Source organism: Anabas testudineus, chromosome 21 (genome assembly GCF_900324465.2).
Source record: "Anabas testudineus chromosome 21, fAnaTes1.2, whole genome shotgun sequence".
NCBI lineage: Eukaryota > Metazoa > Chordata > Actinopteri > Anabantiformes > Anabantidae > Anabas > Anabas testudineus.
In genome coordinates this window covers 17,081,602-17,107,944 of record NC_046629.1, presented here as the reverse complement: position 1 = coordinate 17,107,944, position 26,343 = coordinate 17,081,602, and the positions used below count along the sequence as shown (strand labels likewise).

The 26,343-nt window shown below is 38.8% G+C and overlaps 1 protein-coding gene across 1 annotated transcript in view; it reads right to left on the bottom strand.

The window, feature by feature from the left end:
- Nucleotides 1-26,343, bottom strand: part of thsd7ba (thrombospondin, type I, domain containing 7Ba) — a 110,437-nt gene that overhangs the window by 68,308 nt on the left and 15,786 nt on the right. Inside the window, exons 3-5 of the mRNA XM_026375818.1 lie at nucleotides 8,125-8,977; nucleotides 6,045-6,293; nucleotides 3,987-4,156 (exon numbers count right to left, since the gene is read on the bottom strand). Coding sequence (XP_026231603.1) covers nucleotides 3,987-4,156; nucleotides 6,045-6,293; nucleotides 8,125-8,977 — 1,272 coding nt within the window. The remainder of the gene's footprint in view (nucleotides 1-3,986; nucleotides 4,157-6,044; nucleotides 6,294-8,124; nucleotides 8,978-26,343) is intronic.

Below are 26,343 nucleotides of genomic sequence, written 5' to 3'. Positions count from 1 at the left end.
TTGGTATTCACATTTTATTATTGCCCAAAACCTCTATTTTGTTTAATTTAAATTTTGTGAGTATGATTTGTATTTAGTACAATCATTGTATTTTATAAGCATTAATAATGCCAGTTGTCTTGGGGATTCTCACAATTAACCAAATGATGTATTCTTTCTCCACTCTATTTATATTAATATATTGATCAAAAGTAATTAACTGGCTACAGATAAAACCTGGATAACTCAATGTGATCCTAGGTCGTCAACACAGCTAATAAAAGAAACGTTCAAAAGTTCTGAGTACATAATGTATCAGTGGTTGTAGTCCACCACACTGCATGATATTTGAATTTGTGATTTCACAGAGAGCAAACTGGTAAAGTATGCTATATGTTTGACATTTGTTCTTTCCAAAAAAGATTAGTTTTATTATTTACACACTAAGAGAAAAAGAAAAAGAAAGAAAAACTTTTCTCAAACTTGAGGAACTTGATGTCAAACTTCACAAGAATTCGAAATGTGAAAAATGTTTGGTTAAACTTCATGAACTAATATAAATGTTGGTCAGGACACAGTTTATTTCCTTTGTTGACATTGTGCAGATAAATATACTTTAAAGCTAGAAACAAACCACTCTCCAATTTTTTTCTACAATTAGATTAGTTAGATAAACAGTAGTACATGTGAAATCAATTAAATTCAACCAAAAAACTAGTAATTTATTTTGTATATTATATATACAGTACAACATATGTATGAATCCTATGTTATTTCCTATGTTTTTCAACATGAAGATTAATACAGTTGAATTTCAGTACAATTTTTACTTTACCATCACAACTGACATAGTAATCATGTGTTATTATGGGAACAACTTAGTGACAGATTTCCATTAAACATTAAATAAGTACATAATAGTCTGAAGTAAACTGTCAAAGGCTTTTTATTTAAACAGAAATATGACAGGCTTCTATTTACTGCATGTATATTCACAATAGGGCTGAATATCATTTGAAATATTTGCAGACCAATTACAGTATAATAAGTTTGGTACTGATAATTATTCATGTTTTTCCTGCAAATGACCACATTTTCTAAACTACTGCCAAAATGTGTCCATAAAAGACTAAATATTACATTTATTAACTAACAACAAACAAATAAGCAAATAAGACCAGACATTTGTCTGTCATACATCTGACCAAAACATAATTTCTTTTGGTACATCAGCTTTTGTCACTTCAAAGAACAAAGGCGATTGTCAGTTCCTTTGCTATCCACAAGTCTCAGGTCAAAGTTTGCTTCTGTTTGCCTCCCGTGTCACCCAGCTGTCACTGCTGCCACTGCAGGGATTCAATGAAACACAAGAAATAGCAGCAGTCTGGCAGCATAATTACCATGTCCAAGCCAAGCTTGTACTGACTGTCAGCTTTTACGACGAATACCACAACATGGGGTTCTCTCTCCTGTTGACTAACTACACTAACTTTCTTCTTTTCTAACTTTAATTCTCTACATTAACTAAGGTGCATGTTAATGTTCACCCTGTCTTAATTTTATTACAGCTTGTTAAATCTCCTTAATACTCACATAATGCATAATAGCATAACAATAACTGATGAGAGACGGGAGATCCGGTTCCACTCAGTGTTCAAAGTAACCTAATTTGTCCCCTTTAATACTATAGCAGATACAGTATATTTGATTCATTGTAAAAACACACTGCACCACAAGTCTACATCATAGAATATTTTTTCTTGTTTTTTTTAAATACCAATGTTCTCTTACAATTTAGGTCAGACACAATTACACAGATGCTTGTACATGATAATGTAATCCTAGGTGATACTGTTTCCACCCACACATTAAAGTGATTGGCTAGATTTCCCACACTAACAGTGGCAGGAGGGAAACAAGTGGAAACACTTAACAAAGTTTTCTTTTTTTACGTTTTGCTTTAATAAAGCTTCTGTGTGTATTTTTAGATCATCCATGTGTGATTGTTACTTTATGGATATAAATATACATACTTTTGCAACCAATTCTTGGGCCATCTAAACTTGGAAACTTGTGTAATGTGTGTTAGCCTGGTCACTGATGACTATGTATGTATGTATGTATGTATGTATGTATGTATAGTAATGATAATTAAGTAATGACACTGTTTGCAATTTCCTGATGTTCTGCCTATATTGGTCACAAAATGTGATCTGATCTTTAAGCTGATAAAACATAAATATAACTAATCTACTGCAATCAGAACTGACTGCAGTAGATGTACTTCAGTGATTGTCCTGCTGCACCATTCATTTTTTTCTGAACTTCAGCTTGAACACAATCACCCTGACATTATCTTGTTGGATACCTTGATAAACCTGAACTTAAATTCATTTTCCCTCCACAATGGCAAGCAGTGTATGTCCAGAGGGAGAGCATTAAAAGAAAACCAAAATGAAAACATCATCCCAACAGTGAAAGAGCCTCTGGAGTACGTAGACTACTGAAAGGAGACACATCTACCTGGTGTTATTCATTTTGTGGTGAACAGACAACATCGTTGTGTTTTCTGATGCCTGTCAATTTTGGGCAGTAGCAATGGTCTATCAGTAAACTTTAAGAACTGCCTCTCATTCACGCACACACACATTTGTTTACTCATTGACTCACATTAATGTCCTGGAGACCCTAACCTTAAGCCTAACCACTACATGAGTAACCCCAATCACAACCAAAACCTAATCTCACCATAGACTAAAACCAAGTTTTCACCGTAAAATCCATTTTGTAGAGGGGTCCAACATCTGGTCCCCAAGAGAAGCAGATGAAACAGTATGAACATGTAAAATCAATCAGAGAGAAAGAGAGAAAGAAAGACTCCAGTATTAAATTTGATTTAATGAAGACATGGACAGTGACTGGAATGAGTCTGACAACTGACATGAAGTAAATACAGAGAAATAGTACCACAGAGGTTGGTCCTGTTTTCATCTGTACTGGTGCTGACCTCAAAAATGCACTACTTTTTTTTTTTTTATACTTTCAAGCAACAAGAGTGGAGGACACACTAATAGGATATGCCTGTATCAAGTGTATGCCTGTATCCTCCTTTAAAGCTGTCAGCTAGCTAATAATTTATGAAATCATTCATCATACTTGTGTGTATGTTGTACTTGTATTTAACTGAAAATGTGAAACAAATGTTAACACTTACGGGCACTAAATGATGTGTAACTACCTTAGATGAAGTGCAACAGCAGTAGCAACAAGTCTCTCCAATGTCCCTGGGAAGCACTTTGTACAAAAGTATCAGGGGAGAGCGAGTCCGTACGAGAGGTGCTACCAAAGCTTATGGCGATGTAATTTGCTGAACAAAGTCTGCAGCCATCATATACAGATCAGGAGACTGTTACTAACTTTAGTTGATGCTGGACAGTATTTGAACCTTTAGCAAGGAAGTTTTTCAAAGTTATAATTTAAAGAAATTGGCCATGGTTTAGGGATAGTTAATAATTGTAAAGGTGATATTAAAATTTTACCCTGAAATCGGTTACCGTTTAATCCCAACATTAGGAGAGAAAAGTGCTCTGTGGTTTGTTTGCTTTTAACATGGAATAAATATCCCCTTTTATATAAATCTGGGGTATAAAATACTGCTACTGCAGCACCTAAAACTTTGTAGGTCAAATGACTACTTCACAAACAGAAATACCTCACAAACAGAGCAGTGGGTCCCTGTTGTTCAAAGCCTCAGCTGCAGTATATTCTATATTCTTATTCAAGAAAATAAACTAAATAAAAAGACAACAGTCCCTATTGTCCTGAACAGTAAACATACCTTAGCCACAGCAACACATGATCTGCTGCTAACTCTCACCTTATGCTCATAACTTCTTCAAAAAAACCCACAGAGTTTACTTAGAATTTATTTATGGTGTTATCTCTTGAGACACTATGTGCTTACAGCAAGCTCCGGGTCAACTATGATCAAGGTGTTTTTTTCTCACCCTCTTTCCTGTGATGGGTTGTTGAGTCATCAGGAACTTGAACACAGTAGGTCTTCCTGGTCTGGATCCCCCCTCCACACAGAATACTGATGTTAGCCTGCCGCTGGTCCTGATGGCTCAGTAAAGGGAGGATGCGACACTCGCCCCAGTCGGTGGTCCTCCACACATAACTTTCAAAGCACAAAGACATGCAAACATATTTATAATTCTTCACAAATAAACACCGTTCATAACATAGTAGAATGTGAACAAAAATTAACAAAATAACATGAGAATGATCAATGGAAATAAAAATCATAATCCCATGAAGATCTGGCTTTAGAATCATTCCAAAAATAAAAAGTCAGATCACAGGCTAATTTAACTTCTGTGGAAATTCCTCAAGACAATTCAAAATGAGGCTCGGTAGTGTGAGTGTGTGGCCCCCATAGGCTAGTATGCACTCCCTACAACATCTGGGCACAATCCTGATGAGACGACAGATCTCCTGAGGGATCTACTCCCAGACCTGGATCAAGGCATCAATCAACTCCTGGACAGTCCTGTGGTGTGATGTCGCGTTGGGTGCTCCATTGGATTTAGGTCTGACGAACAGGAAAGGCCAGTCCATAGCATCAGTGCCTTCATCTTGCAAGAGCCAGCATATGGTCTTACAAACGTGTCTGGGAATCTCATCCTGATACCTGATGGCAGTGAGGGCACCTCTGGATAGCACATAGAGGTCTGTGCTGCCCTCCAAGGAAATGCCTTCCCAGACCATCACCGACCCACCGCCAAACCAGTCATGCTGGAGGATGTTGCAGGAAGCAGAACATTTTCCATGTCTCCAGACTCTGTCATGTCTGTCGCATGTGCTCAGTGAGCACAGGCGAATCTGCCAAACCTGGTGTTCTCTGGCAAATGCCAATCGGCCTGTGAGCACAGGCCCAGCTTGTGGATATCGGGCCCTCATACCATTCTCATGGAGTTTCTAACAGTTATAGCAGAAACACCCACATTAGAGGCCTGCTGGAGGTCAGTTTGTAGCACTCTGGCAGTGCTCCTCCTGTTCCTCCTTTCACAAAGGAGCAGATAGCGGTCCTGCTGCTGGGTTGTTGTCCTCTGGCAAAGTGCATAAGTGACCAAATATCAGCCAGAAAGGATGAGGACAAGGAAGGGGTTGTCTTTCTAATTGCCTCAAATTTCCACCTGTTGTTTGTTCCATTTGCACAACAGCAGGTGAAATTGATTCACAATCAGCATGGCTTCATAACTGGAAAGGTTAATATCCCAGAAGTGCGGTGGACTTGGATTTACTTTGGAATGATTATGTGTTCCTTTTATATTTTTTTAAGCGAGTGTATTTAAAAAGGCAACAAAAAGATAGCATAGTGTACACACACTAGTGGCAATTGCATCAGAAAAACGTACAAAGCAAAAGACAAATTAGTGAGAGTTACTGTCATAGCATATCAGAATAATTATTTTAATTTTAAAACCTGAAGAAAAACAAGTGTTTCAACTGTGAAAAATGCAGTGGTGCAGAAAGAAAAGATATTGAAGTTTACCAGAACAACAGCCTATAGTAATCTATCAAATGCTTAATTTCCGTAATGAGTTTTCCCTAATCATGTAAATCCTCTGTTCTCAGGCACTCAATGTAGATTTAGCAAATAAAACAAAGCAGGGCAGCAGGGAAAGCAATTCTCTATTGACCACTTTGTTTATTACATATAATACAAGCTAAAGCCCATGTTAGCATGATCGCTCCAAAAACAAAATAATTCTGTCAAACACTTGTTATCACTGACCACTGGGTCAGAAACAACAGTGCATAAAGTTGAGTGTCATGAGATAAATGAGGTATCACCAAAAATTATGCAAGCATTCAAAATCAAAATCATGAATATTTGCAGCCTTTAGGCTTTTTGTTTGTTCGTAATTATTCAAGTGAAAAAGCTCAGAGAAGCCAAATTAAAAATCATTATTTGGTTTTAGACTTTGACACTTTCAGAATAAACATCAGGAGACTAAACATGAACTTTAGTTTCTGTGGATGTGAGGTCAAAAATGAACTACCTGGGGCAGTTTGGAAGTAAATCCCCTATGATGTTGCAAGCTTCCTTTTCCTCAAGGGCAGGACAGCGTTTCCCCCCGCCGACTGGAATCTGTGTCATGGTCCGTGTCCGGAGGCGGTAACCAGGAGACAGGTCGGTGGAGCGGCAGGTCTTAGAGCAGGAGCTCCACGACGACCAATGAGATGTCTGACAATCTTTGGGCATTACACATGCCTGGAAGGTCAGGGGGGAGATGTCCTTTGTACAGAGACTGCAAATTGAGTGGGACGAAAAATTTTTTAGAAGAAAACACAACAATCAATGACAGTGACAAATCAATGAAAGTTTACTTCACATCATGTACACAGTGGGTAAGACTGAAGCAGCGGTATTAACAGATGTTAGGCGTGGTTGAGTTTTACATTGTTGGACAGATTTTTTTGAGTCAAAATGACGTGAGTCATAAAAAAATACCATCTGCTTGGAGAATCTTCTGACAGATATCTTAATTTTGTGATGAAAAAATGACCTTTGTAGCCACTCCTGCACAGCAATATCCAAAGCTATTACATCCTAATAGCGCAGGTCTCTGGGTCAACCTTCTACACAATGGTACAAAGAGCCATGATAAATATGACACAAGTGCATTTGTCATGTGATTAAAGCTTCCATTGTTTCATTTGGAAAATGTAATTAGTTAGATTATTAAGATGTGAGTACAATGCTCATTTTAGAATTTTACTTTATAATTAGGCTGTAATTAGAAAACAAAATGAGGCAGAACTCAGGTGGGAAATACATATTCAAAAGCTCCAGTCCCACTTTTTAGTGAAAACCATGCTAATCAGGCACTGCACATTAAGCCATAAATCCAGTGAACCTGCCTCGCTGAGGACAATAACATGCGGATATCAAGCACATAATGCTATACCAAATTCTAAGCTCCTACAGCTCAAACAGCATGGGACAAACAAAACTCATCACATAAAAACTGGCAATGATACTTAATTCAATATTGTACATGAGTTATAATCCCAAAAGCTGCCAGAGCTTAGCTTCCATCCATCTGAACACAGTTTCAATGCAAGGCTCGTGCTTAGCAAATCTAAAAGCAATGTCAAATGATAGAAATGTGTCATTACATGAATGGCAGTTACTGACTGATTTTACCAGTCGATTATGAGTGCCACTTTACGCCAACATTGGATAGTGGCATTCAGTCGATTTATTATATATATGTAATTACTTATTCGCGCTTTGAATCAAAAGCATGAGATGAAATGTTTTTTATGACGTGCGTACACTCACTAGCCACTGACAATCAAATACAGCAGCTCTGCAATGAATTGTATTTTTACAAGGTTATAATTTCTCAGTTTTCCTCATTTATGTAAATAGGGTGAGCAAAAAAATCACAAGCATGTCTTTATATAAAGCTCCAAGCTATGACTCCACCACCCACTGTGACCTCAGTAATAAACATATAGAAGTGTTATCACCTTACTGACAGTTTCAACAAAAACTGAGAAATGATATCCTTGTAAAAGGAGAATTCATGGCAGAGGTGCCATATTGGCTTGCATTAGATTCGAAAGTGCCCAGTGACTGTATGTGCTTACTTTGTGTGTGAGCGGGTGCAGAAAAGAATTGATTCCTATCAAATCCAAATACCAGCATTAGCTCAAACAGTGGGGACAGAAGGGGAGCAGCTCTTGACATTTAACACAATAGTGCCTTACCACAGTGTGCACATAATCTAGTTATAATTGAATAAATAACCACCATCGACTAGAAACAATTGATCATGTCCCTCTCATGTTGCAAAACAATACTCCATTATGAGTATTTGACACCCACGTTCAGCTGCAGAGCATTTTACAGCTCCATGCTACATCAGTGAGAAAATAGATTATTGTAAGAGAAATTCAGTTATCAGTAGAGTTCTGTTCCCCAGGCCAGCTGTAATCCAGCTCTGTTCACACAGCCACCTTACTTCCATTATAATCTTATCTTGGACTTTGCCTTGGACCTTAGACCTTAAAGTGCTGTCTTTTCCACTGCGCGCTCACTAGCGTACATTACGCCATTTGTGAATGGCTTACCTCAGCATAACATTTTTGCCATCACTCCGTGTGCACCGGACCTGTCGCGTCTGGTATCCCACCTCCAGTTCCCATGACATGGGGTGCTTGTTGTGTGCATGGTGGTGGTGATGGCGATGAGAGTGGTGGTGAGTAGCCAGTGTGTGCAGTGTGACTGTGTTGTTTTCAGTGGAGCTGCTGCTGAAGTCCACCGTGGTCCGTCCACTCAACAATGCGTCCTTGTGATGGGGTAGTCGGCACTCGCTCCAGGACCCTACTTTAAGGCTGTACTGGTACTCGCCCTCCCCAGCAGGGCACTCAACAGGGCTAGAACAAGTCCTGGTCTCAGTCAGGTTGGGGCAGTTTGCCCCTCCATACATCGGTGTGGCGAGAACATGTCGAGTCCGATGCTCCAGGCCAACACCGCAGGTTTTGCTGCAACTTGACCAGGAGGTAAAATCTGAAACCACACAGTCCTGGGGACATGGGATGAGGCAAGCCTGCTCCACAGATGGCTTCTGGGAAAAAAACTCACATATCCTCAACGTGACCGTCGTGCGGTTTGAGGTGCGTACGCAGTGGACTCTGCGCCTCTGAATGCCGTGCTGCGCTGTAACACACACAGCCGTCCTCAGCTTGAGCTCATTGGAAAAGAAAGGGACAAGAACGCAGCTCCCCCAATCAGACACTTCCCATTCAAAGAGGTCCTGATGCCATTCACAGACCTTAAAGCAGTGCCTCCGGCTTTCTGGCTTGTCCATTTGCTGGCAGTGAGAATGTTGGGTTGTCCAGCCCTCCATATGGACACACCAAACTGTTCTTGTCTGAACCCCTCCAGAACCGCACTCCTCCCCGATACACTGACCCCACTGACCTGCAACCATGAACAGACACAGGGAGAGGGCATTTTCATTAAAAATGGAACTTGAGAAAAAAAAAAAGATTTAAATTGCAGCTATCTGGCAGCTTGCAATCAAGCACAATTCAAGGCCATTCACTTAACCTCCATGATTGCTTTATTCATGAACTGAGGATGAAAGGAACAAAGGAGCACAAAGTAATCAAAACCACTGGCAGACATCAATATATGTATAAAAAAAAATACAAGGTTAGTTTTTTGGTCTCAGAAGACCAGATTTACGGGCCCACCAATAACTGTTATTCATCTATGTAAAAGCGCTCATAAATGGTGAAAGTCTCCTGTCTGCAAAGATGCAAGGTATTTATATATTGTTTGAACAAAGACTATTGATTTTCATAAAACAATATGAAAAAAAAAAAACAAAAAAAAAAAAACAAGCCAACAACATGTAAAGCATCACAACATATTCTCATCCCACGGCATCAGATACTTATACCGACCTCAAACGTAACCTTTGGCATCAATATTTGACACCGCAGGAGCAGAACTGTTTGATCATAGCAGTCATAGATGCTCGTTTACAGTTATGCAATCATTAAAAACACACCTGTATTAGAATTAGACACAATTCAGGGTTAAGTGCAAAGATAAAACAAATACAGTTCAAAGAAAAACTAAACTAACTATTCTACATTGTTATTACATCCAATCTTTAACATTGCTGCCTTTTCCTCGCCTGAGGAAAAGTCCTGCGTATTGTTGACTGATCACACGAGTCAACAACGCTATTCAATCACACCAGCTACCTCGCTGTGCAGACTTGTGCCATAATATACTACACTGCTGAAATATTTGTGCTTGGGTTAGTATAATTTGATCTGTAAATGGGCCGAGGATCTCACAGTCAAGGCTCGGTTGTTGGGTGGTTATCATACTCCCTATCACTGAAAATGTCACGGGGACTGAAAATGCTAAGTAAGATAAATACACACACAGTTAAGTTCTGAAAGGCACTGACAACTTTATTTTTAGGGATTTACCATCAAACTTAAAAATGCTGTGGCTGATTTCTGCAGCATGAAACAGAATAGCTCTTGACAGTCACCACTTGGTAATATTAAAGTATGTGTGTCAAAAGCACAGCAGCTATAAGTATTTTTCACTTCTTACAAATAGTAGAAACTAGTACTCTGTGGTCAGTCAGCCAACAAAATTGCTGATGCCTTTTTCCTGAAGTGAAAACTTGCATCAGCTTTAAGTTGTAGCTTAAAATTTGCTGCTTACATGAATCCGAACCAACCACAGCCTCAACTTTTCACTGCCACACTGAAGCTCATGGTGAAGATCTGACACTCTACACGCCACAGCTTGGTCTTTACTATTTTTATTTCAGCTGCAGACAGAAATAATTGATCGTATACCTTTTGTATGATATTGATAATTCTGCTAAATATTAGATGTGATATCAATATGCTCTCAAAACTCTACCAGACTGCAGTCTGCAGACAAACCAATCCAAAAATAGATATACAGTATACCCTGTTAATTTAGTTTTGCCTACTAATTTTTAAAAGAAGTAGACATAAATCAGAATAAGGCAAAAACTGGAATCAATTTGCTGATATGATGTGGTTACCTACTGTACGTCTGTCACGTTCACTTCTCATCCAGTTACTCTGCCACACGCTATGAAAAGGATAATTTGATTCATTTCTTCTAATTGGAATTAAATTGATGTAATAATGAGATCCTACTGCTTCCTAAATTGCTTTCGAATGACAACTCGCTGAAAATGTTTAATGCCTTTTCATGCCACAGAAATATGTTGTTAACACTTTATTCACTGGCCACAGATACGACAACGTTGCCTCGAAGCTGTTGCTTTCTGCTTAAGAAGGCATATTTCAAACTACTGAATTGTTTCATAGTTCATCGAAGCACATCATTGAGTTTATTCATCTTGGCTTTGCAGTATTAATGGGGACTTACAGTGTAACTAACATCATTATCATTCATTCATGTGATCCTTTTGTCTTATGCATTTACTTTGCTTTTTAAGCAGGTACAATGCAGTGAACTGAAAATGTCACGTAAATGACAAAATGATAAAAATGGAAAGGCTTGAAATTTACTATATGCTGGAAAGAAGATGAAATGATTTGCGCGTTGGGTGGGAAATCAATAGGACATAAAGATGCAAAAACATGACCATGTCTACCAATGGTGGAAGAAGTACTCAGATAATTTCCTGTAGTTAAATAACAGTAGCAATATCACAATGTAGAAATACTTTTCTTTGTAAAAGTTCAAAAGATCACTTAAGTGCCAGGCTACTTTTTTCTTCCTTTTCTTAGTTTTTTTGTTTTTTTCCCAACCACAGAGACACTTGATGTTTTTGACAGACACATCAAGTTGTTTGTCAGAAGAGACACCCTAAAATAAACATGAAAGCCTTCCACAAAAATAAGATACAGTACAAACTTAAAAACCTTCAATGTCAGCGCAGCATGTGTCCCGTTCTCTCAGCGGAGTGTGCTGCTCTTGTGGTCACTGATGGCACTCTTATGATAACCGCTCTTCATCACCTTTGCTCAATCATGCTGTTTTCAAACTCTGCCAGGCTTATGTGTGTGTGTGTGTGTGTGATTTATGGAAGTGTGATTGGGAGTGATTCTGCCGCCAGGGGAGCCCGGTAACACAAGCACTAGTTCATCTCCAAAGCTCTGAATAATCACTCTCTCGATCTGTCAGCATCAGCATCTGTCAACCCCTCAGGAGGAACCAGTCGCCCCCAGCTCCTTCATTCCTGTCGCACTTAGTCACCTTGCTTACATCTCTGGAGGGCTCCAGTACTCATGGGGCCCCTGCTATATTTACTATTCCATTTATACTCTCATATAAAAAAAAAAAAAAGAAAAACTGAACGGCAAGAGGCTGAGCACACGACACCACAATACAGGAAACGGCAGAAATTAAACTCAGCTAGTGTTGCGTGACTGAACACGTATTCTCATTTTCAGCACTGTTCTGCTGAATCCTTAAGTTGGACAAATGATAGCAAAGCTGTGCAACAAAACCAAGCAACAAAAACAAAAGCAACTTCTACCATGGCCCGAAACCTGACAGACAGAGACAAAGAGGATGCAAACAGCCAAGCAGTAAACTGTCTCCTAAACGGCAGCGCTCCGTCAAGAGAAAAATGCATTCACCACTGTTAAATCTTTTGCCTTTCTGGTCCCTTTAATTACATTTGGTATAAAGCATCACTGAGTCGGGTCGCTGCACGTGTTTCTGAGTGTTACATTTCCCGGCTTCATTCCAGCATTTTAGGAATGTCAATCTGCTGTATTTACTAGTGCAGCTAAAAACTTTTACACCCACTTATTTTGTTTGCTGAATTAAACACTTGCAACATAGTTGAAAGCTGGATTTCAGACGACCAAACACTGTCCCCCTGTCATTACTCTCAACACATAATGACAGGAAGATATTTCTTTAGTCTGCCATACTGCTTCAGTGTCAGGCAGCTTTTTGGAACATTTATTGATCATATTGATCTGGCTTTTTATGTACTGCGCTGTCAGAGGTACTTTATTTAGCTTGAACCATATCTGAACGCATCAGTTTGCACGGTTCTCAGCAGCATTCATTACTTTTCCACGAACAGAAAAACAGCCCCACGCTTCAACTTGCATGTTTATCGACATGAGAGCCGGTTGTTAATTTTCTATAACTGCACATTCTGAGATCACATGACGCTTTACTCTCTACCCTGCAGGTTCTGGGTGAATTTTTTTCGCAAACATCTGCTGAGTTTACTCACCATCCATCTTCAACTTTATTCCCCAAGTTAAGTTTGACTGTTTGGATACATGCGTCCTTTGTCACAACACTTTTTAATTAAATGATACCTATGCCAGTGAGCTTCATTATGCAGCGAGCCGTCCCCCATGCCACACTTCCATCAGCCGTAATTTATGAGCAGCGAGGTGCATCTTCAATTACCACACTCATGTATGCAGAAATTCATCGGATTATCATCAGGCAGTCAATCCATCTCCAGGCGACCTGTATCGGCTTGTTTTAGCCATGCGTTCATGTAGCGGCTTTAGAGGAAATGTGAGCAAGATAAGTTAGAAATCATTGCCAGTGGACAATTCACAACCAGGTTAAGTGACAAAAAAAAGCCCTCATCACCTAAGGCTAAAAATAGCTGCAGGTGATGATGACACAAATGATGAGCAGGTACCATGAACAGTTTGACCTTCCTGCCTGAATATAGAGCATTTTTTTCCCTTCAAGGCTCAATAAATGAATGCATTATATTATTTTTGATTTGGATGAGATACAAAGTGCAGCATGCCTAAACCAGAGGCAAAGCACCAAATCCAGCTTCAATATCCCACACTAATGAATTACGTACTCTGGGGGCTGCAGCGCTATGCACATGGAACCCAATGGGCTTTTGTTGTAATTTAGCATTCAGCAGCACCAGTGCCAGATCTACTTGAATGCCTAATCACTAAGTGAATGGCCAGCAGTATAAACAAGACTAACACATGTTGTGCCTATTGAGTGATGTAATCAGTAACTAACCAAAAAGACACTGTTATGCAAACCCCTCTTCAGTCAAATGATGTCATTTTAAAATGCTCAAGTGCAGGAGGAAAACTCATTTCCTTCCATTAATGAAAATTTAATTAGTGTCGTCTGTGATAAACAAATATATATACACAGGCTGGGAGCGATCCAGATTGTGTGGTCTGATTCCGACAGGTGTGATGGTTCAACGAGACGTGTCAGATTCCGTATGAATGTAATGCAGGAGGACGCACAAGCTCTGCCGCTGTGATTGATCTTGAATCAATATTCCCGTAAATCATGCAGAGGATCATTTTAATACCAGCATGAAGACTGTAAAGTGAGCAATCAATCATATTTAGTCAGTCATGCTTTCTTCAGAGAGTTATTGTTATTAGGTTGTCAGGACATTATGTACATTTCACAGCACTGAGACTACAGAGTAAGGTGGATCCACAAGCGATTTCTAATACATTTTCTAATACATTATACAAGGTTGCATGGACTACACTGTGAACACATGCTCCCACTGCAACAGAAATCACTTAATATAATTAAAAAAAAAAAGTAAAAAATAATTCAAACCATTCCAAAAAAGACTTATTAAGAAATAATACTGATTGATAAACAGACTGGCAAATAATTCCAGATCAACAGAAGCCATAATTTATAATCAGTTTTAAGTTTTTTTTTTTTGTTCAATCCATTTTATTGAACTTTATATTACAAGCTACATTAGATCTTTTCATGTGCATTAGTCTCAAAATGTCTGTTCACATTTGTGTTGTCATTCATCTATAAAGCACTTTGAATAGCATTAATCTGTTTGAAAGGTGCTATACAAATGACTGACCAATTGATACTACTGTGTATATATACAGTAAGTGGTGGTTTTCCCTTTATTGTGCATGCTTTCATACGGACTGCTGAAATCAGCCTGTCATTCTGGAGTATAACAGAATGTCCAGAGTGTCAGAAAATGGCACAGAAGTGTGAGATTAAAAACTGCCAAAGAACAGAAAAAGAAGCCTAATGAATATTGGCTCCACATTGTTTGTTTAGATTACACCAAAATAAATTAGTCTGGATCAGATGGGGTTCAGCACTATGACAGTGACTATATAATGCAGGCCATGGGGGAGTTGAGACATTTATGGGTGGCATTACTGTATGAATACAAGTTTTTAAACTCACATACTGGACGAAAAGATGACTGCAAGTCTCAAGAGGTTTGGCAGGAGAGGAATTTTCCAATAAGGCTATGATACAAAACACACTGCAAAAATGCAAAAAAGAAGAAAAAGGTGGCCACATTTGTCCTCTGACCTGAATCCAATTGAACCATTCTGGAGTATTTTAAGACTGGAAAAGCAAAAGGTAGAGCAGCTGAAAAGACTCATCTGTGAACAGCAGCATAACATCTCTTCTACTAAATTGCATTATCCCAAAGGGAAATTGATTTGCAGGGGGCGCATACACAGACAGGCATATATACAATATACAGTTCAACAAGCTAACAAACCAATAGAAAATGCTTTGTACAGTGTGTACAAGTATGGAACTAAAATTACTCTACAGATCTGTGCAAGAATGATATCATCCAAAGAAAAGTGATGCATAACATGCAGGCGGTAGTCTACACGATATCACATAATCTGCTTATATGCAAAGACATCTTTTTGCATTGGTTCTGTTTAGATTTTTATGTAAAATGAGTACACATACTAACTTTGAAATGAATATAACAGCATATTTTCCTTCAACTGAAGTGAAACCTCTGCTAACCGGCGGCTCAAAAAGCTTATCCGTGACTACACCTGCATGTACAGATGAAGAATAAGTTTGCATTTCTTATTTTCCTCTCTTTTTTTCTGGGTCATTGCTTGAGTCACATTTGCCTTAGTTTCTATTCTGTATATCTAACCTGCCGGCAGCAGTGGGCTGTCACAGAGTTTCAAATGGGTACTGTTGAAAACACAGGCCCCTGTTAGGTCATCACAAACAAAGGTGGGTGGATGAATCAACACCTGGCATGAACATAATTTTCCTGGTTTCCGTGCCTTTGGAGTCTGGACTAACTTATTACAACTAACTACTGACTGAATTTGTCTTTCCAGGACTCGATGCAGATATTTGGCTTAGTGTACAGTGTACAGTTAAATGTCCTACAGCCAGACAAAGAACATGCAGTTAATCCTGATGGCACAGTATATCAACATAACATAGCTAGCTATTTCCCAGTAGCGTTTGTGGCAATGGAATCAATTAGGCTGGTCTATTAACTAATCAACTAGCCTCTCGAAAGCATGCTTTATCTTATATTGCTTCAAAAAAATCTTGTTTATACACATAGATCCCACTTTGATTTTCGGCTGGAAACCCCTCCCCCTGGGATCTCTCTAAGGATCAATGCTTTTACACTTTTAAATGGCACAGTACTTTAGGTCAGAATCATTTTTAAGACATCAAGAGTACAGCCGGGGCCAGCCAGAGGTGTGCTGTTCCTCCACGGTGATCAGAATCTTTTTCCGTGTAATTGCTTGTCTCATGTGGTCTTCTCAAGTCCCCGCACCAGCCCATGTAGAGGTGACAAGTAATTGGATAGGATGTCATTCACTCCTCTGTCTCAGCCTCTTCGCTGACCTGGGATTTTTCTACCGTAAGCACAGGAGCAGAACTAATGACCATATCTACAGGCAGTAACCTGAGGAAAGACCCTGGTGTTTTGATAATGCAGGTGAGCAGGGCCATAGCAGGACAGAGATAAAGTGACAATTGTATCAGTGCAGCACAGTGTTTATGGAATGCCGTATCTGCTCATTCTGTTAAGAAAAATATTGCTAAATTTAGTGCTGCTCTGGAAACTGGAGACGAAACCCGATGTTACTCTGAGCCAACTATTATGTAATGTTAGCATGTTTAATGTTTTTTTTTTTACAACATGGGATAAATTGTCATCATCAGGTAAGAAGGTGTAGGAGAATTTATTGGTTGAATTCAGAATAACTACACGAAGAACCATAAACAAACAACTGGGTAAAACTGCACCCAGTTGGATGTAATGGATAAAGAGTTTGTCTTCATGATGACAGCAATATTATGTGTGGTTTCCTAAAAAGCATGTTCAAATGCAACTAAACTGCAAATGAGATAAAGGTTTTGTAGGGGAGTCACCGGGGGTCAGTTGGGGTGAATGAAGAGTATACAATGCACTGGGCTGACCAGAGTGTGTTTGGGTTTAGACAACAAAAGCACTGCTGTAAACATGGTAAAATGTATTGTTTATATCTAAGTAAAGCACTTATAAATGATAAATGAATCTGCAATAGTATTATATTAGGTTTCAAAAGCATTAGAAATAGGCAGCACTCTCTGCTCTGAAATGCTGTGTATGTGTCCTGTGAAGCTGCTGAGAGCAGCAGAGCAGGTGCCTAACGCTGTCACATCGTTTCGTCCACATTCCTAAAACTGACCAACGCCCTCTTCTAAAGACATTTTTGTGACGTTACAGCTGTGACCTCTGCTGTCTAAAAACATCTGCAACGTTCAGCCCTCTCTGTCCTGCTGTTATTCCAAAACTGTGAGCGCTCACACATGGACTTGCTTTTCTGTCGAGATGTGACATTTATCCCGCAAATGCCTAGGGCTCGTGGGAAATGGTGTATTTTAAAGGCAGCGATAAAATAAAATATTGGATAAACAACGATATTATATTGTTTTTCAAAAGCCTGCTGTACTTATCTCAACAGGCCAAGAAAGTTACATAACTTACTGTTAGAAATCATGCTTTCCAAGGCTACAATCTTAGTTATCAGCAATGCTGAAGTCACAATGGGATTTTAAATGTTTATAGAAACTGCAGGTTCAGTTCAGCAGCTCCAAAACATCATCAAGCCTCCGTTCTGCCCTGACCAAAACATCCTGAGCACAGAAAAAAAAAAAAAAAACGCTTAGTACTACAGACTACATAGACTACACACAGACACACACAAACACAGATACACAACTATTTCCATAAAAAAATGTCAACACGTTTAACGTGTTTAAAACCAATTCAGTGAATTTACTTTACTTGGTCTAGTTTAATGACCAGGTTGTGTCTGAAGTATCACTTGACTCAATCTGTCTGTAAAACCGGTACACAGCTTTTCTCTAATCTTAGCCAAGTGCTGTTATATATTAAAAAAAACAAACAAACAAAAAAAACAAAAAAAAAACATACAATAATGCTGCAGTCAGTCAACCTGGATGTTTTGGAAGAAAATAAAATCATTTGACTGAATACACTTTATTGATTATCGCTGCATTAATTACTACATGAATTAATGGAAAGTGTAAATCACTAAAGTAATTGTGTTTCAGTGTGTGCAGGGTAAATGAAAAACATATTCATATTATTATTATTGACTCGTTTAGATCCTCATAAGAAGAAATCAGTGTCAGTAGTGGCACTGGACCAATCTTCCAAGGCCAACAACTGATGAATACATATGCCTGTGGATTTCTCGCGAGACTGTCATACCGATATGGACCGGTCTGGTCATTCTGGTTACACTTTAATCAAACACAAAATGATTCCTTCATGCCAAATGAGTTTCTCTCACAGAAAAAGTGATTGCTCAAATCAAGAAGCCTGCAGAGCGTAACCTGCAGAGGCTAAACACTTCGCCTATCCTCCATCTGGCATTTGTGTTCCCTTTGTCCCTCAGTTATTAATCAGGCGTTCCCTCATTTTATGGTCATAGCGGTCAGATAAATAATGACTGGACAGTGCAGCATTCCTGTCATTGCGTATCCAAATCGGAAATCATCTGAGGGGTACAAAAGTGTTGCTGATACCAACAAAAGCTCAGTGATCACTTACAAGAAACCCACTTTAGTTTCTGTGTTGCAACTCATAGTGAAAGTACAATGTATAAATAATACAGTATGCTTTCAAATGTCAAACTGAAAAATTGCTTAATACACTCGGTAAGGCTGGTGTATACTGCTGTACATTAATACCCACACAGTCACCTCAGCCAAAATACACATCCCAACAGTGTCTGGCCTGTCTGTATCCGGGATCCAAACAAAGCCATCAGCCACTGTGCAGCCAAGAAAGTTGTTATCACTGAGTCCATTAGAGATGTGCAGACACCTCAAATTCCCTTCCTCTGGGAGACTTATTGAAGAGGACAGAAAACTAATAGGTAGTTTTGGACTTCTGATAGTTGGGATGTGCCTTCCTTTGTTTCCCTGAGATAACACTGTCCTCACTCCGGCTATAGGATGCAAATAAGCCAAAGTTAAGTCAAAGGTGAGAGAAAAGTCTGATGTGGTTTCTTTTGGCTTGTCTGTTGACTGTTTTTCTCCTGAATAAAATATTTTTGTTGAGCGACAATATTATTGCTAGTACTGTAGGTGAACATATTTATTGTCTCTTTATTAATCAGATGGATTTCCATCAGAGCCATGTACAGAGATTTTTTTATTAAAACTATTTTTGGACAAGTTGGACATTTGTACACACATTCTTTTGTAATTCTCTAACTTTTCGGGCAGAGCCATCATGCTGCTAACATGACAATCACTGCCATGTTTTACATTTGCTTTACCATGACTGGTAAGGAAAAACTAACTTCAATCTTCAACTTCTATTATTTTCTCACAGGCTGCATAGTGAAAGCAGCTTGTCAGCAGTGCAGCAGCATGTTAAATCTTCCGTCAGTATCAATGTCTACACAGGATGCATTCGAGCGCAGTAGGGGTTTAGATTAGCTGTGTTTTGGCAGAACTCAAAGGCCAATTCACAACCTCTGTAGTCACACGCCAGTTATGTAAAAAGCTCTTGGTAAATGTACCCCTGGCCATCAAACAGTACCCTTCACCTGTCACAATGTGATGTAACTTTGTTTACCGAGTCCTTGAGTGATCCGCTGTCAGAGCGCAAGAAGTTGAAGAATATGTTGTAGTGAAAACAATATGTTGAGCAGTCACTGCATTGTCATCTGCTGTACATTTTTGAATACACAGAAAGTAAGAAAGGCTGTTATATACATGTGCGCATTAATCAGGGAGAGGTGTAGGTATGACACATGGGCTTTAAACAACATTAAACCTGATGCAGGCCATCCTGAACGCCAGCTATATGGTTCGGATTTTGTGGCTTCATAAATCATCCTGAAAATTGAGATGAGACATTCACAGCTCTGAGTTTAATTGAATATTCAATACTATACACTGCGCTCCCAGACTATAAGTACACCTGTAATAAAATCTCACTCAGTCTCCATCTCGCCTTAAATTTGACCTTTATGAAGCATCATATACATGTAGATTTTGTTGATACTGTGCCTGTGAAGGAAAGTTAGTTGCACTTATATGTTTCTAGCATACTCTCACAGCAGGATGAATACCAGTCACCTCAAGACGCTTGTGTTTTTTGATTTGACCAGGCATGTATGGCACATATCCTGCACATTACATGCTTTCCTATATTATCTTGGTGTGAGTGAGTCACAAGTTGCACATTTATTCACATTCACAAGTAATGCAAACTGTGTGAACATGAATCAGTTACAATATTGAAGCAGCAGTCACTAATCATTTGCCCCTCTGACACACCACACAGTGAAGGAACAGGAAGGAGAAGGCAGCGCCAGTGAGGCTCTTGCTGTGAATTTCTTTGCAAGACAGTTTTGTAAGCATGCTGTTCTCTGCGCATGAAGTGAACAACAATGCAAAAGAACAGTACAAAAGGAAAACTACACTTTCTCTTAGATTGCACTGCAATCTAAATAACATCCATCTGAAGCCTAAGTTATGCAGCTAGAAAAAAAAATAATAAAGAAAATGTTTTACAGAAGAAAACAACAAATCAAACGATACATGTTGCAGATTCAAGTGCCAGTTGTGGCAGAATGGAAGTGGTCAGACTGAGATATAAAGCAGTTCATTTTAGAAAGACTATATATATATATATGAAAAGAAAAATGAAAAAAATCTTAGTAACAGAACTCAGAATGTAAAATGGCACCATTAGCTACAAGTTGTTGGAGTCAATGCAGTAAGCAATCCCACACTGAAAACACATTTTGGGAGTAGGTTTGAGTCAGCACTGGACCAGCTTGTTGGATGACAAAGACAAATGCCTTTGACCTGGTACACAATACCACGTTAACACTCATTTAGAAATTATCACACAGAGTGGAAGTCAAACATGTCCGATGACATTTTAGGGCCCACTGGGCATTAATCAGGAGCATTTATATATTAGTTATTAAAGAAAAGATTAGAGGAACTCTATGACCAATTTTCCCTGCTAGTCAAAGAGTTTTACAGCCAATTACAGTTTTAACGGCTCATCCATCGGGACCTTTTACTGATTCCACTTGTCTTTGGTTGAAAATCTGTAACCCTGATGTCGTAATAAGTCACAGATTGAAAGAAAGTTGGACGATGAAAAGACTTGGGTAGAAGCTTCTATTTCCCAGTGGGGTACCCTAAAAAGAATATGTCTTGTCATTGTATTTTCAGTTTCCCTGAGCTCTTTCATCCCTTAAAAGAAGTACAGCACAGCTCTAATTATTAATCACTTTCTGCAACACAAGGGTATTTGTAGATTAAAGATAAAAAATGAAAAGTAATTACATTACAGCACTGAAATCAGTGCAAAATTTGAAATGTCCAAATTAAAATTAAAATAACTTTTTGTTACTATTTTAAGGAGGAAGGTCTCAGGGTAAATATATGTTGACATTCCTCACAGCAGCAGCTCTGAGCAAATATTGTATCTGGATGAGGAATAATTAAACAGATACAGTTATTAGTGTGGCCTCTTGGTGGCAACAGGAAGAAGATACAGCATATGACCATTAAAGTCGAAAGGTGTCTTACTGTCAAGAGCATGAATGTTTGCAGCCAATGTTTAACATGCACAGAAACACAGCCGTCATATTACCTCCTTGGTGGAGGTAATAGAAGATCAAACATCATTCCACCAATCCTAATTAAAAGTTCACCTGGCTTCTTTCCTCATGATTAAGTGCTGGGCGTCTGGGGTAGGAAAATGATGCATGGCTTATCCCACTTATATTAATTACGTGCTATGAGTTCCTTGCAAAATGACACCCTGCAAAACCTAAACTCACTTTCACAGAACACCCTAGACAGAATAATGACAATGACTGTTTCAAGATGATGCTGCACTGCGTTTTACATATTCCGATAACTTCAACATAATAGCAGTCTAGGGAAACCTCTTTTGAGAAATATGAATTACATTATGTGTTGTACTATTGTATTTGCTTTATAGTAGCTAAAGGATGCCAAAGCTTTCCTTATTTCCAGTTCACATTAATTCAAAGAACTTGTCTGTTTGATAGTTGTTCTGGGATAAAAAATAAAATTACCGAGTTTAGTCAAGCCAGCTGATGTATTGAGTGTTATAGGTAGAATTTACAGTGAATAAAAAGCAGGGGCTCTTGGAAAAAAAATACTATGTCCACATGTTGTATTTTTGTAAAATAAATGATTCATGCAAAATCAGTGATCTCTTATTGTTCTCGTGATTATACACCTCATTACATGGCATGCTCATTCTTATCTGTGACAATTTGATATCAGTTTATATATATGGATATGGAGGGCAGGGCTTCTGCAAAATGCTGCCGACAGATTCAAAGAGCACCAAAGTCAGAATGTCATGCTGGTGGCTTTAAACACACTGAAGTTACAGTTACACAAGCTCAGCTGACACATTAGACTGATACTTTGGGGTTTCTACCTAAACTAGTTTTTCAGGCTGTTCTCAATGAGTAGCTTCTTTGGATATTTTGACTTTGTCACCGAGTTACTTCTGCCATTTACTGGCTCAGGTCCCATACTGCCAAATCAGCCAGTCTGAGAGCATGATCCCTGATCAAGGAAAGGCCCCCAAGCACCCCTACAGCAAAACCCACCAGCACCCTTTTCTCACCGCTGTCTGTTTATCATTACACCAGTGTTCTCTCCCTTAGTTACAGCTTATTGAAATGCAACTTTGTGAGCACCTAATTTAAATCTCTATGAACTGCACTCCCACTTGAGTTCCACACAGGTTCAACATTACAACTTCAGGTTTACAAAATTCAATTTTTTTTTTTTTTTTTTTTTCTCTTTCTTTTCAAACATGAGCCGGGGTTTGAAGGCTGGAGAAATATCGTCCTGAGGTAAAGTCACTTTGCTGAGATGAATAATTATAAAATCATTTGCACCAACTTCCCTGAAGACAGTAACAGAGTTTTGAAGCTCTGACTGCAACAAGGTATACTTTCAACATAATTGCACTTTCTGGGTTAGGGTAAAAATTGTTAATTAAATAAACTGACTAAAACATTGTTGGTATCTATACTAGCAGCATACTGACTGGTGAGTAGTGGTTTGTACTCACCAGTCAGTATGCCATAATGCAGTACCTATATGCCCACCATGTTATTGAAAGAGACTTCATCCACCATAATTATTACTAGAAACTGCACAGCCCTTGTTTGTGTATCAAATGCACTTTAATATTCAGCCAAAGCTAATATGAGGCTTTAGTCTCCAAGTCAACCAAATGACAAGCAAAGTATGTGTGCCGATAGGGTTGAATATTTTCAATTAGAGTACAAATTCTAGAGTTATCCTGCAGAAAATGATCTTGATATCTCTATCTGCAATAGCAGAGATTTTTTGTTTATCTCTTTGGAATTTGTTTCCTTTGCCCATTTAGGAAATTGCCCTCTTTCACCTCATAAATAAAGCAGAAAATTGCAACTGGTGGAGTCCACACTGTGATTAAGAAGTCACTCCCAAAATTGTATTCAACAGCCCAGCTAAACAAAACAAAACAAAAAAAAAATCAGGATGAAAACCAAGCATTAGGAGAATTAATTAAATTGGTTTGTTGTGCCCATAGAGACCAATAGGTCGATCCAGCTCTTTTACTCTCAACAACAAAGAATTATTAAGCCGCTCATCCCACAGCAGGACAAACGAAAATCTACAAATGGTGAGACTGAATGCAAACAAATAACATGCTGCAGAGATCAGGCAAACTCACAAACAAACCTCAATGCAAATGAAAAAAACCCCAAATCCCTAGTTAACGTAGTTGTCATACCTGGAATATCTCACGCCTGTTAACCTCATTAATGATATCAAAGCCTTAATTACCACCACACATACATATTGTCAGTGAATTTCATGGTTCGCTTTTGCCATGAAGTTTGATGAACTTTATGAATCCACTGTTGTTTTGTCTTTTAATAATCATGCACATGCTAATTGGAACTAAATGTCAACTGTCAAATATCAAATTAGGAATGCAGGAAGAAGCTGCATTCAGGTAAACATGTGCTGCTTGATCAAAACACAACACAGTGTATAGCAGCCACTGTCAGGGCTGGAGTTTTATGGCTCCCTGTGTAATTGTAAGAAATCAGTTAGCAAGAAGTAAAAGTCCTTGAGTAATGGGAGCATCGCAATCTGACATTTTTAAGTGTGAGGTGTTAATTATAGCTAAACAATGTGATACCAAATCCCACATTAGTTATGTGAGAATGTGAAATCGACCAGGGAATTCGGGGTCTATCACTGTGTGGTACTAAACAGATTTGGGCAACAACACAACACTTAAGATAAATACATAGTCTGAACATATTACGAATATATTTAATATTAACATTTTGCAACTCACCAAATACATTTGTTCTTTATGCTGAACAAAAGCAAGGTGGGCAACATAATGTTGTACAGTAACTCAATGCACCTGCTTCTTGTTTTTGCATATTTTCGCTTTGTCTTTCACATTAATACTGGCAAGATAATTCCAGTGCAATTCTTTCCTTGAAGCTTCTCTCTTCCTCGTCCTGTTTTGACTAGTCAGTTTCAGCACAGCGGTTGATCAAAGGCTAAAATAAAACAAGCGCTCTTGATAGACAGTGCTCTGCAATCAGAAAATGACTCATATGGGAGTGTTTCTCAGGTAAGAATAAAATCCATTTGGTTTCCCCTAACTGTCTCTCCAGTGTGTTCCCCACTGGGTCAAACACACTGTAAACAGTGAGGGCTATTTTAACAGATCTCTGTAGGCTGCTGTTCAAACACAAGGAACATTATTAACATTTTCCTTTGTCTCTTCCTGTGAGTTGTGCATCAGTAAGGAGTTCCCATCTGCCATAAACCTGCAGAGATCCTTCAAGTGAAGTGAAACATCCACCCAAGGAAACAAATATCATGCCATTAATTATCAAACAAAGGATACAGTCATAGAAATAGAGTGGAACTTGCAAGAAGAAACAGGAAAGCTTATCAGCTGGTAACCTATTTACTTCGAGCTCCGTCTGCAGGGGGTATAAGCACTTATGCTGACAAAGACAGAGCACTCCAGCGGCTCGTCAAAGAAACTGCACCATGAAGCAGATGAACACAAAAGAGGTTGGGTTTTTTTTTTCCTTTCACTTTTAGCATTGAGATTTTAGTTCGCCCTATATATTCTGCAGCTTTTCCCTGGACTCACACTGACTCACTCCGTCTGAGACCTTCAGGCTTACAGTTTTTGTAAAGCAACGAGGAATTCGTCTCATTAAAACTATTGCAATTACAACAGGCGTGTCATGTTTTGTTAGAGCAACAAATAGCCGCCTTTTTTTTAATGGAGGGGTTTTACAATGAAGCTCCCTCGCTAAAGAGCATTTACAGAGCTTATTAAAAATCCAGACAAAAATATGAGAAACAGAATGAGGAGTTATAATGCTATGGGACACCGAGGCTTAATTTATTTTGTGGTGTGGAGCAGAGGATGTCAGATGCTTTGTCCGTTCATACCATGCGGTGACAAATTACTTTTATGGTCTCTTTATGTGCCTGACCTTCACACAGACATGCATAACACACAAAGTGCAAGGTCATTCCCATAAGCCTTAAAAACTCAATACCCACCCAACTTCTAGTAAGGCATCAAAGACTGGAGCTGTGCGTTTGCCTGGCTCTCCTCCTCCATGCTGATTTACTGAAATCTTTGCACTTGGGCCAGTTTTCAGAAGAAGAAGGGGAGAATCTCCTGTCAGCAGGTTTACTTCATTTGCATTAAAGAAGCTTAAGCTGTTGACTAATCACATTTCAGTATTGTGACTTTTTTTGCTTGTGAGGTACCACTGCATTCGCTAAATTCATGTGAAATAACTTGTTTGGTTAGGTTTTCATTTCAGCCACACTTATCTACCTATCTGTGCAGGCACTTAGCACATACTCCACAGCCAAGCTGCTGATTCATTCATTTACAGTAGACACTACAGTACAGTGAAGCAACTGAACGTGTCTGGATATTCACTTCTTTGTGCAAGAGAAATTCAAAGGCTGTTTAAAAGGCCCACAAAGTTACCCTCCTATTCAATTTTTCAGCTTTAATCATACCAATCTATTTATTTGAGAGGAATTTATTAAGGAATGTCATCTGCACACGTGGGACTTAATCAGACAAAAATCATAAGCTCAAGAGATGCTTTCTATGTATTTCAATATTAGTATTAATTGAAGCTGCAGGAGTCATTCACTAATGAGATAGCCTTTCTTTGATTTCGTGCAATACCACTCCAGGCTGGATATTTCCAGTAGCTACAGGAACTCTTCATAATTACTTCTGTCCCCAGTTACAAGAGAGTCATGGCTGTGTGTCTTTCCCTGTTCCTCCTTTAAGCCTCTAATGGAAAAATTCAACTCTGGGAGATTTGTCCAAAATTGGAACATTTTGTATAAGGGTGATGTGAAAACTCCACGCTTCTTGAAAGGAGCTT